Source organism: Papio anubis, chromosome 15 (assembly GCF_008728515.1).
Source record: "Papio anubis isolate 15944 chromosome 15, Panubis1.0, whole genome shotgun sequence".
NCBI classification, from domain to species: Eukaryota; Metazoa; Chordata; class Mammalia; order Primates; family Cercopithecidae; genus Papio; species Papio anubis.
Window position 1 is genome coordinate 29,738,205 of NC_044990.1, and position 13,442 is coordinate 29,751,646.

At 45.3% G+C, this 13,442-nt stretch overlaps 1 protein-coding gene across 1 annotated transcript in view; it reads right to left on the reverse strand.

Annotated features, from left to right (window-relative positions):
- Positions 1 to 12,121, reverse strand: part of C15H13orf42 (chromosome 15 C13orf42 homolog) — a 32,860-nt gene extending 20,739 nt beyond the window's left edge. The window contains exon 1 of the mRNA XM_021929635.2: positions 8,320 to 12,121. Coding sequence (XP_021785327.2) covers positions 8,320 to 8,733 — 414 coding nt within the window. The 5' untranslated portion in view covers positions 8,734 to 12,121. The remainder of the gene's footprint in view (positions 1 to 8,319) is intronic.
- Positions 12,122 to 13,442: the final 1,321 nt, after the last annotated feature.

Genomic DNA, 13,442 nt, shown 5'->3' on the forward strand with positions numbered 1-13,442 from the left:
GAAGGTGAAGGAGAAGCAAGTACCTTCTTCATAAGGCATCAGGAAAGAGAAGACCAAGCAAGAGAGGAAGTGCCACACTTTTAAAACCACCTGATCTCATGAGAACTCCCTTGCTATCATGAGAACAGCCTAGGGTAAACTGCCCCCGTGATCCCTTGACACGTGGGAATTACAATTTGAGATGAGATTTGGGTGGAGACACAGAGCCAAGCCATGTCAACAAGTAACCCCCGCCTGAGAAAATGTCCAATGTGAACCAACTGGACTGTGTGGGAGCCATGGGGTTCCACAGGACTCTGCTGCCAACCCCAGAACAGCAGCCTGGCTCTGTCGCCAGCCTCCCGAGCCTCTTCTCTGTGATCTAGCCAGGCCTGGGTTCACTTAGGTGGCCCATTTCTCAAAGTGGCCTGTGGTTGTTGCTGTTTCTCTGGCCCTAAAAGTGTGGGGAGCTATTCTCAGGGAGGACCCCAAATACCAGCAAACACGCTGGTCAGATGCAGAGCACAGGCTTCAACTTTTCCTCTTCACCTCCCATTGAAACCAAGACTGATCAGTCATAGAAAGAAAGGAAGTTCTGGGCCGAGCGCAGTGGCTCACACCTGTAATCCCAGCACTATGGGAGGCCGAGGTGGGCGGATCATGAGGCCAGGAGTTAGAGACCAACCTGGCCACCGTAGTGAAACCCCGTCTCTACTAAAAATACAAAAATTAGCCAGGCGTGGTGGCACGTGCCTGTAGTCTCAGCTACTCAGGAGGCTGAGGCAGGAGAATCACTTGAACCCGGGACCCAGAGGTTGCAGCGAGCCAAGATCGCGCCACTGCATACCAGCCTGGGCCACAGTGCAAGACTCCATCTCAAAAAGAAAAAAGAAAGAAAGAAAGAAAGAATGGAAAGAAGCTCTGACACATGCGACCACATAGACAAGCCTTGAAGACGTTGTGCTAAGTGCCATAAGCCAGACACAGAAGAATGAGTATGATTCCATTTATGTCAGGTGCTAAAATGGGCAAATTCACAGAGACAGAAAGTAGAACAGAGACTACCACGGACTGGGGAAAGGGGGAAATGAGGAGTTCGTGTTTGATGGGTGTAGTTTCTGTTTGGAATGAAAAAGTTGTGGAGATGGATGGTAGTGATCACTACACAACATCGTGAATGTACTAAGTGCCACTGCATTGTACCTTTTAAAATAGTTAAAATGGTAGTTTAAAAATAGTTTACTTTAAAAGGCTGTTTCATATTTAAAGAAATAATTGTCAAACCTTTTATAAAAACAGTCTCCTGATTTCTAAATGAGGTACTTTGAGAGGGTCCACGATCTTTTAAGGAATTCATTTTCTAGGGTACTACTAACAATACTTTCATAAAGTGTTCTAAAAATACGTTAATTAGGGCTTAATAGTCCTTTGGATGAATTACTATGCATTTATATAAATGACAATTTGGAAAAGCTCATGGGAGACTAGTGTGAAAGACCCTGATTATTGTCTGGCTATTAACATTTTGAAAGATATCTAGTAGTACGCACTTTTGCTTTTTAAAAAATTGATACAAAGTCATTCAAAGAAAAGCATTTAGTATGTGGGGCGCAGTGGCTCACACCTGTAATCCCAGCACTCTGGGAGGCTGAGGTGGGCGGATTGCCTGAGTCCAGGAGTTTGAGAAAAGTATTTAATTTCTTAAGAATTTGTTAACTCTAATAGACTTCATTACCCATAATCTGAGGACACTAAAAAGCACTCATTTCAGGAACCATGAAGTGCTGTGTGAAAATGGTAAAAGTTATTTACATTTGTTGTACCACACCAAAATAAAGCTTAAATTTGTAATGAAAATGTTTTCAAGTTAGATGGTGGTGAAGATTACACAATACTGAATAGACTAAAAACCACTGACTTGTACACTCTGAAAGAGTGAGTTTTAGGTATGTGAATTAAAGCTATTATTTAAAAAAAAAAAAAAAAAAAAAAGCCAAGCTAAGAAAAGTGATGTTTATGAGTAGGTGAGAAAAGAGAGAAGTAAAATAACCCAGGGCTCGTCATAGCAGGAGAAGGCTGCAGCTTGAAGAAATGAACAAGAACAAGAAAGTGAGGACAGGCACACACACAGGCTGAAGCCAGTCACATCCCATACGTAACCCTGGAACAAACTGCGCAGGGAGCAATCGGCTGTCTAACATGCTAGGATGCAGGGTGGAGTGGGAAGAGCAAAAATCACGCAGGACAACTTGTTACTTTTCACAGACATTTTTCTCTCCTGGGGTGAACCAATTCTTCGAAGGATTTTGACAAAGGCCATTGGAAGGGTGTGTGATCTATCCATACCTCTGGCATTAGAATTCTTCCCTGGGCTCAGAAGGAACTGGCAGAAGCTCCTGAGCTCAGCTAAGCTGCCAATCCATAGTCTCCCACTAAGATGCAGTTCAGGACAACATCCTGTGTTGTTACAGCTGGGGCTCTGAGAAATCACCGTAGGAACTCTGGTCTTGCTGTCTGACAAGACTGACTCCCCCCATGAGGACAGGGACTTTGTCTTCTTCACCAGCATCTAGAACAGCTCCTGACACATAGTATGTGCTCAATAAATATATGTTAAGGGACAAGTGAGTGATATATCAATAAACTGTTACTAAAATATTATTAAGGGCATCACTAACCACATCGCACAAGACTCCCTTAGTCAAGTGCCACATGAGATATTTTGAAATTCAAAGCCAGAAGAAAAATCTCACTCCCCTAAGCAATGGGTATGGTTCTTCTCAGATCATCAGAATTTTGAAACAAGTCCAGCTCTTTTTATCTTAGCTTCCAGCAAGGACAGAGCCAAATCTAAGGCTCATCTATGGCAGCTGAATTAGCTTCTATGATCTGCATATTATTTTGAGTGGTCTTGGTTTTCTATGATTTTTTTTCTCTCCCGATTTTCTAATTTCTGTTGCTACTTAACAATTCTGTATGCTCTTGAATCTTGTATGTTATACAAGATCAAAATATGTTTTCCAGTCAAAAGATGCTGTAGATATATTGATAGTGTGAGTTCTGATATGATACAGAAGCTAATTCAGCTACACAGAAGCTAATCCAACTGCCATAGATACTTCATATCAGATACTTTGAAGGATGAGCTGAGAGATATGAAAGTATTTTGTTGAAAAATGATTTCAGGACATAATCCCTACCCATCATGAAGTTCTGATTGTAGCTGTGCTTGCACTGTTTCCTCAGCTCTTTTCCTAGTGTGTATTGAGAAGTGCAAAAGTAGATGATATACAAACTCAGTATTTCAGTGCTATGGAGACCTAGAGTAAAACTGGAATCATGTAGCCATGCGAAGAGAAGTCAAGATGGAGATAAATTTCATCCATGGATTGTGGAAAGAAAACAATTTAAAGCGTACCTTCTGGCCACTCCCTTTCAGCCAGGTTTCTCTTGAACAAAAGAAGCCCAGTCTCTCCCACTTTGGGAGGGCTTCATTCTACACAGAATCCATGTGCAGCATGACGCAGCTGCCTCCCTAATGACTCTCCCTGGACCAGGTGTGCAGGATAAAGCAGCCTCTGCACTGCATCCTAAGGTGCATGCTCTTGCATCTTGTATGTTATACAAGATCAAAACATGTTTTCCAGTCAAAAGATGCTGTGGATACATTGACTAGAGTGTGAGTTCTGACACGATACAGATTGGGATCAAATCCTGGCTTTCTCTTCATCAACTGCATAGCCTTACATGAATCTCTTAATGCCCCCAGGCCCCAGTTTTCTCCTTTGTAGAATGGGGCTAATAGCCAACGTGTCAGGTTTGGAGGGTGATTAGAAGTCAGGAATAACAGCTGATTGTTCCTGACTGTGCCTGGGCTATGGCACGGGAGCAGGGGAAGTGGGTGTAGAGGAGAACATCACTGCTCCTCCTCACTGGCAAGAAATACCCAAGATGCCCAGAGCAGGAGGAGGCTTGTCGTGTTGGTTCAGCGACTACATTCCTTGACAAGACACACTTCAAACATGCCATCCTTCTGCCACACACATTATGCCCTGAGTTAGAAATTCTAACCTTTTAGCACCCAAACAATGAATTCCAACCTGCAGCTCATTCCCAACACCAACACAAAATCCTCAGATATGGATTTTTGTTGTTGTTTTGATTTTAAAATGTTGCAAAAAGTGTATTTCATTCATTTTTATAATGACCTATTGTGAGGGAGGAGTACATTGCCAGAGGGCCTGGTAGAGACCCCCACCATGCGGGGTCCCAGGAGGAGCTCCCAGACCCACCCGAGGCTCACCTCGCTTCTAGTGTGTCCTGACTTCCTCCTCCCATCGACCCACATGGGTGGTCTTCCAGGCTCTGGGTATCTCCAGGGGGCTGGGATAACAGACCATTTGGTACCCTGGACTTGGATGCCATTCACATGTCAATGGGACCTGTTAGAAAGCCTCACTCCAGGCCGGGCGCGGTGGCTCAAGCCTGTAATCCCAGCACTTTGGGAGGCCGAGACGGGCGGATCACGAGGTCAGGAGATCGAGACCATCCTGGTTAATATGGTGAAACCCCGTCTCTACTAAAAAGTACAAAAAACTAGCCGGGCGAGGTGGCGAGTGCCTGTAGTCCCAGCTACTCGGGAGGCTGAGGCAGGAGAATGGCGTGAACCCGGGAGGCGGAGCTTGTAGTGAGCTGAGATCCGGCCACTGCACTCCAGCCTGGGGCAAAAAGGGGAAACCCCGTCTCAAAAAAAAAAAAAAAAAAGAAAGCCTCACTCCAGAGTATGAAAGCCATTTTTCTTGATCCAGTAATGGCTTGTGAAATCAAGTTATTGTGTCATGACAATGCTTTTAAAAAAAAAAAAAAATTAGAATAGCATAGAATGCTTTAGAAACCATCAGAGTGCTAAGCAAGGAACAGGAGTAAGTCTATTTCATAAAACTTTTGTTTTGTGTGTGTGTTTGGGTAAACTGGGTCAATATCCAAAATATGTTTCTTACTGCAATGGATCCTAATCACAATAGTTTAAAAGCCACTATCTTACCACAAAAGAGGGACAGACAAGGGAACTTAGGTCCTGTGGCCAGGCCAGGGGCTTGCATCTGGATGGAGGGAGGGCAGAAGAGAGGGCCTGGCATGGTGCCCTGGAGCCACAGAGAACACTGCTCCCTCCCTATATGGAGGCCGGCTCTCCCCTCTGTATGGCACAAAAGACATCAGACTTTTAAAGGCTATAAAGCATCTACAAATAACTGATAGTATTCACTCCTATGCTCTGGAGATAGAAAAATGAGCAAGATACTGTTTCAGCTTCAAGCTCACCAAGTTCACTGCAGTCCACCAGGGGAGACACACATTTTAACAAACCACAGTAGAACATGATGAAAGCTAAAATAGCGGTGTGTTTAGACCAATACTGGAGAAGAGAAGAGGCTAATTCTATAGAGGGGTATATTCACTTCTTAGGGCCACTGTAACAAAGCACCACAGACTGGGTGGCTTCTGTAGCTTAGAGCTACAGATCTCACAGTTCTGGAGGCCTGAAGGTGTCCGCACGGCCATGCTCCCTCTGAAGGTGCTGGTGAAGGGTCTGTTCCAGGCCTTTCTCCTGGCTTCTGGTAGGTCCTTGGCTTTTGTCTGTGGCATTCTCCCTGCATCTCTGTGTCCTCACGTGGCCATCTTCTCATGCAAACACCAGTCCTATGGGATTAGGGGCCCACCCTACTCCAGCATGACCTCATCTTAACTAATTGCATCTGCAATCACCTAGTTTCTAACTGAGGTCACCTTCTGTGGTACTGGGGGTTAGGACTTCCACATATACATTTTGAGGGGATACAGTTCAACTCACAGTAGGTAGTCAGGGGAAAGAATGGTGTTTTCCCTAAATCTGGAATGTCAGCAGAGCTTTCTCCCAAAGCATGGGGTAACGGCATTCCAGGGTGAAGGAGTCCTCCTGGTCCCCTGTCCTGGCAATGCACAGAGACCCAGGCAGCCGTGGGCCACCCCTCCAGCCATGAAGCCGGAACCCATCATTTCACAGGCAGGCCCAGCATACAGCATACAGCATACATGTTTCTGTCAGAGTCATGGGGAAAGAGAGCAGTTGAAAAGACTGCTAAGAGCCTCCTGTACCCAACATTTCAGGGTCAGTAAACACTGGAGTAAGTGCCTGGTATATGCTAGGAACAATTACGTGCAGGAGCCTACTCCTCACATTATCATTTCCATTACTACCCGACAGAAAAACAGACCCAGAGAGGTGAACTTCCCTTAACAAAGGCACACAGCTGGTAAATAGCAGAACTAAAATTCAAATCTTGCTCTGATTGACTTCAGTGTCCTTTCAAAACTCTTTCCTGATTGCGCTGTGGTGAGAGGCATCTCTGAAGGAGATCCCTACATTATAGCAGGCCCATGTGCCTCTGCACAGCCATTCAAAGGGCTAGAGCTGGTCATTCTGCTTCTATTCCCTCCCTCTATCTTTGGATAGCTCAACAAGGAAGGGAGGCAGGTCCTATAAGAGACAGCTCCATTTGCAGGGAAATGTAGTACCTAGAGGAAATCTAGCCAGTGCCTAGAACCCCAGAATATCCAAGCTGGAAAAGAATTCAGAAACCACTGCAACCCCCTCTGTCATCAGAGGCGGCTGGCCCACAAATCTACAGCTCGCCGGCCACAGAGTCAGCACCAGGACCCGCGATTAGGACCCTTTTGTATGGGCCCCCAACACTGACATACTTTTAGAGTTAAAATGATGATTTAAACTGCTCCCACCTGGTATAACATGCAGACAGTTGAGACCAATTGGGTTAGGCCAAGCCCTAGAGATTTGATAGTGGGCCAATCAGTCATTCAACATTAATGGAGCTTGCACGGCCTACAAGACACTCTGGGGAGAAAGCAAGGAAGCGGGAGACAGGCCTGTTGCTTCAGACATCTCATCCAGTCATCAAGAAAATGATTGATGGAAGTATACAACAAAACAGCCTCAACCTACGGGCATTAGAAATAAATAAAAGCAGGCTGCGTTTGGCGTCTCACACCTGTAACCCCAGCACTTTGGGAGACCAAGGTGGGAGGACTGCTTGAGGTCAGGAGTTTGAGACCAGCCTGAGCAACAAAGCAAGACTGCCGTCTCTACAAAAAATTTTTTTAAATTAGCCAGATGTGGGGGCAGGTGCCTGTAGCCCCAGCTACTCGAGAAGCTGAGGTGGGAGGATCACTTGAATCCAGGAGGTTGAGGTTGCAGTAAGCTATGATCATGCCCCTGCACTCCAGCCTGAGCAACAGAGGAGACTCTGTAAATAAAGACAAGTCTGAGGAAATGAAGGAAAGAGTAACGGAATGAATTGCTGGCTCATAATTAAAATTAGGTGACCTAGCATGTAGAGGTGGGTCACCGAGCCTCAGTCTGCCCTTCTGTGATACTGAAGGAGTTCCTCCCCACCTACTGTACTGGCTTTATTGGGATGCTCAAGAAAAGATGATATATACAAAACACTGCAATAAGCATAAACAAAGAGATAAATGCAAATTATTTCTTTCACTCATTTCATGCTTGTGACTGTCTGGAGACCTCCAGTGCCCAAAGCCATCCCGGAATCTCCCAAGAGACACAGACTCTCTCTGTGGCTATACCTGAGCCACCACATGCCTGGGTCTGAGGTACAGATGGAGGAATCGTCCAGTTGTTTGGCTTGCATGGGGCTAAGCACCTCAATATTTGAAAACATCTAGTCATATGATGATATTACTTTTCACCAGGATTTTTAGATGCGATAACAATAATTTTTTAAAAAAACCAATAATTTGTTGAAAAATGATTTGCTGTCATATAAATGCCATGCAAGCATTATCTCACCTATAACACTGGGCAGTAAATGACAGATGTGCAACACAAATACGGTGCCGCCTGACACCAAAACCCGTGTCTTCCCCACCGAGCTGCTCTGTGGACACTGTTACCTGCTCCTTCTTGCTTCCTGGGTATTAAAAATAAACATGGATCAAGAAACTACCAATCAGGCACTATGCTTATTACCGGGGTGACAAAATAATCTGTACACCAAAACCTTGTGACACATAATTTACCTATATCACAAACCTGCATGCGTACCCCTGAACCTAAAATAAAGTTAATAATAAATAAATGAGTAATAAACATGAGCTTAGCCACCCTTCCCCAGGCTGGGGAGATGGCCACATAAAGCATCTGAGGACTATTGCGCCGTGGCTCAGATTAATTTAGCCATGCAGAGGTGGGAAGAAGCTTTCAAACAGTTGTCCAAGGCTCTTGGAAGAACCCTCATCTAAATTGTACTGCTCAGCAGCACTTACCTTTATTTCTTTGGGAGTAGACCGGACAGGGGTCTTTTTCCCTCCCTTGGAGGATTTGGAGGAGGTTGAGGAAATGCCCTGGGTGCGGTGGGGCTTCAGATCACTGAAGCTGCTGAGATATTTTTTGCGCAAGGCCAGCAGCTCCTGCAGGTACTGCAGGCAGTCCTGGGTGCGCGAATACATCCACGCCCGGTCCTCCTCCTGCCGCAGGTAGTACAGGCTGGTGTCCATGCTACTGGTGCTTTTGTACTTCTTTAAGGACTCGCTGAATTTCTCCCCGTGGTCCCCGACCACATACATGGAGCTGCTTCGAATCAGCTTCACTGCGGGGCTGGCTCCTTCGTAGAAGGGGCTCTCGGCCGCCGTCTTTCTCTGCGGGCTGGAGTTAAAGATGGAGTGGATCTTTCTGAACATAGCGTTCGATTTCTTTCTGTGGGTACCTTCCAGCTGCCTGTGCTGCCGCCACTTGATCTAGATGCGGGGAGAGAAGCCGACATCCAGGCCTCGCACCATCTGCCTTCCAGGAGGCCTCTGATCTCTGGGATCCCAGGGAGCACCGGCTTGATCAGGTGGGTGACCTGCACATCTCCCATGGGGGATGTTTACATCCTATGACCAAGATGCCATAAACAACCCGAAGATAGAAGGTAGTGCACTGTGAGCTTAAAAACGAGTGCCCTGGCTGGCTTTATGAAGCATTTGGTGCAAATACCTTCTATGCTCTCCCGTGGAAGGCCCCAGCTGGATGGAGAAAGTGGGACAGAGCTTTGTCTGCTCAGTTATTTTCTTTCCTTTTCACTTTCCATCGCTGGCCATGGTTTCACTCAGTTTGAGTTCATCTTGGTGTGGATTTTTACATTTCCACCTGGGCTGAGCTGGCTCCAGTTCTGAATTCTCTGAATCCAAAATGAAATCCTACTTAGCAGGGACAGCCCTTACCCAAAAATCATGTGTTGCTCAGGGTAAAATCTAGTCCCCCGAGATAGGGTGGACACACCCAGGGCGTTGGCAGGAGCTCGCAGATCCCCCGATAAGCCAGGCTCTGAGCAGGCATCTGAGCGTCCTGAAGGAGCCTCACCCTGCGGTAATGGGACCTCGCAGCCGTTACCGGATAGCAGCCCATTGTGGAGGCAGGAGGAGGATTCAGATATCCGGACCACGACTTTTTGCACAAAAGCATCAGTGAGCTGAAGGGTGGTCACATTTGTGGGGTAGACCCTTTCTTTAGCCTGAGCACGTTTTTAACTTCGACTAGTTAAGATCAGACATAAACTATTTTTTCAAGGGGGTTGTATGAATCTATTCGAATTCCAGAGATGTTCTCTGCAGCATTTTTCTCGGGCAGGTGCTAAACATTGTTATTTTTGTTCATTCTTCTATGCAGTCTGTTTCTCTCCTAGACTACAGTCAGAGAGTAGAAGCCTGCACCAGTCTCTAGGTCAGGCATTTTTTTAAGCTATGAGCTAAGAGAAACTATGAGCCCCCAGAAATTGTATGTAAAGCATTACTGAATGAATGTATTAGCATGGTTTATTTTTGCTGTTTGCTCTGTGTGTGGGGTGTGTGTGTGTTTTAAGAGAATGAAAAGATTCATGGTTTTTTCAGATATTCAGAGGTCTGTGATGCAAATAAAAACATTTTTAAATGTTTCTATCCTGCATCAGAACAATAACTATACTTTTCTTTATATGACTGTAAAATATCATTATAAATGTTCTCCTGTTGAGGGCATCCTCTGCCTGTGGCATTCTTCTAAGCACTGGGGTGGCACAGCCCCTCACATGTGGAGCATTTCAGCTTTACAGTTGCAGGATGCTTTAGCGGTGATAATGCAGTCCCACACATATTAACTTATTGAATATTTGTAGCTTCCTTGGCAGAGAAGCATTATTTCCATTACCATCTTTAGTAGTCATCAATTCACAGATGAAGAAGGGGTGCCCTGGAGAGGTTATGAGACTTGTCTGTGGTCTCAATCAGGCGACTGCAGAGCCAGTCCCCAGACCCAGCTGTCCGGCTTCCAACCCATTATGCTGATCCCAATGCCCTCCCCTCCCCCCAGTGCAATGAACTCACAAAGTCACCGAGTTCCCAGGTATCCAGGGGTAATGTCTCTCCGACCCACTTCTCTACCTGGACTCATGCATAATATCAACGCACCCGGGATGGATAAGTGCTGACTGAACTTCTTCTCAGAGGTATCCACAGGCTATGACTACACATTCTTTCTCAGTAGCTCGTGCCAGTGGGTTTATGATTACGCTTATTCTACATGGATTTAGAGAGTTTAAATCAATAAAGATGAAGTCTCCCTCCATATCCAGAATGCCACAAGCGACCTAACCTCTTGATCACAAAGGGAATAAAACTGTCTTCCTCTACATTCTCCTTTCTTCACTCCTACCTCCTGCTGGATTCTTCCCAAGGGTCAGACCCAGAAAGAAAATTGAGAGAAAATTCTACTGACATCAACCCTGCAGAACATTTCGTGAACATGAAATGGACAGGACATTAAGCAGCAGCCATGGCCCAGCAGCTGACTCCCGTCAGTCACCTCTGATGCCAGTCCTGTCCTGAAGCCGCCTCCCTCCTGGAGCTCCTACTGAGTCAGGTGACGGGAAAGAATGCTTTCTCCCTACAAAATACTCGTCACCTCTGCTGGTGGAGGAAATTCATCCAGAATAGTGACTGCCTCTAACGTATCTTACTTAGATTTTCTCATGGCCTTAGCTGTAAAAAATGAGTGTGAAATCACCTTGTGGCTTTTCAAAGTATATTGTGTGTGTATGTGTGTGTGTATACGTGTGTGTGTGTGTTTTAAGTAGAGATAGGGTCTTGCTATGTTGCCCAGGCTGGTCTTGAACTCCTGGCCTCAGCAATCCTCCTGACTTGGCCTCCCAAAGTGCCTGGATTACAGGAGTGAGCAACCATACCTAGCCACAAAGTGTATCACAAGGAAACTACAAATGCCCATCAAACACCAAATCAGGCCCCCCAGGCTTGACTCTTTTTATACATCGTGGAATGTGGATAAACATGTAAGCAGGGAGAGAGAAGAGCCTGCATCCTCTCTCCCAGCCTAGCCCCTCCACATCAGCCCCACTGCCTATGTGCTCCTCACTGGTCTCAGACCAGACTTCCTCTTCCTGATGGTGTCAGAACCTTGAGGCTTGGCCAGAGAATCTGCATAAAGTGACTTGTGTAACAAAACTTGCTTTATTCCAGAATTTCTCAAATGTAAAGTACAGAACCCCAGCGTGACGGCTGAGCAGTCCAGAGGATTTGCCGTGTAGCAGTGCTGGGCGGGGGCAGCTACAGGCAGCAGGTGTAGAAGAGCTGACGGAGCCTCTGCCTGCTCCTAGATGAGCCTGGTCTTGTGGTGCTGCTCATGACTGGAAGGGCAGGCCAGGGTAGCAGGACAGAATGAGAGTATGGGCCTTATTCAGAGTTTGAATCACAGCTCGACTACCTACCAGCTTAAGAAAGTTATTTAAAACCTCTGAATTCTGGATCTATCACTACCAAAACTAGATACCACCTTTTTCACAGAGCTGGTGTAATGATTAAATGAGATACTGTATCCTTTGACCTACATCTTCTGCTTCCTCCCCGCACCCCCACCCTGCCTCTGGTAAATACCATTTTATTCTCTATCTGTGTGTATTTGACTTTTTTTTAAGATTCCACATACAGTGAGATCGTACAGAATATTTATTTCTGGGTCTGGCTTATTTCACTTATAATGTCCACCAGGTTCACCCATGTTGTGGTGAGTGGCAGAATCTTCTTTTTTAAAGCTAAATAAGATTCCACTACAGATAGATGATAGATAGATAGATAGATAGACAGACAGACAGATAGATACACAGCTTCTTTATCTATTCATCCATCAGCGAACACTTTGGTTGTTTCTGTATCTTGGCTATTGTGAATAATGCTGCAATGTGTAGATATGTAGGATGAACAAGTCTAGGACTCTAACGTACAACATGAGGAGTACATCGAATAATAATGTGTTGTATTTGAGATTTCTGCCAAAAGAATAGGTTTTAGGTGTTCTTGTCGAAAAAGGAGGAAGATGGATAACCATGTGGGATGACAGATACGTTAAGTTGCTTCACTGTAGTACCCATATCACTTTGTATATCAAAAGATCATGTCATCTACCTTAAATATATACAATTTAAAAATAACAAAAATAAATGAGATAATAGAGAACACTTAATGGGCATATTTGCTCAATCATAGTAATTATTACTTATAGGAATATAAAAATATGATTTCTACTTCACAGTTCCCAGCATATAGTTGCCAAGCTATTATTCCAGGCAAATATTTGGAATCCAATTATAATTCAAAGGGCCTTTCATTCTGCAATATTTGTAGAGATCATAGGCTCAAATGGGCCTTAATAACAATCAGCTAGAAACTGCTAGTTTCACCCACTATTCTGAATAGTGCTAAGTTTCCCTAAGATGTTCATTGGTTCCCTCTATCGTGAACAGCACACCTGCTTTCAGGGCATTTGACCAGGCACCCTGTCCCTTTCTGGCATGGATTCAGGTGAGCACTCATCATTTTCCTCCCTACAGTTGGGGATGTTGCCTCGTATCATGGTGTAACCAGGGATAGTCTCTGGCACACACCTCTCAAGATCATGGCTCCTTTAATCCCACTAGCCTGCAACTGTACTTCATCTAGAGTCCCGAGTCAAAGAAAACAATCAACACCTTGGTCCCTAATTGCAATCTAGAAATCCCCTCAACCACTCCCCTGACAGGAAGGTGACTCTGAGTCAGCCCTTCCCAGAGGCAGGGAGGTGGGGGTGGGGGGAACGAAGGAAGAGTGCAGAAGAAGAAGGGGACGCTGAGAAAAGGAAGAGATCAAATAAATGTGTTGAATATTGAATGAAGGGTAAGATTACAAAGTTCGACAACGTGTATCCCATGTCACGAAGTCCATTTGCACAGTGTATTGGAACATTTAGCTTTCTGGTTGCACTATGAATTCTGAGGAAAGAATTTTCCCTGGAGACCAGCTTCCCTGGCTCAGACAGCGAAGCCCTGCGCTTTAGATCTTTGACAGATGAAGCACAGTTCTCCGGGGAAAGAGCAGCTCCAAAG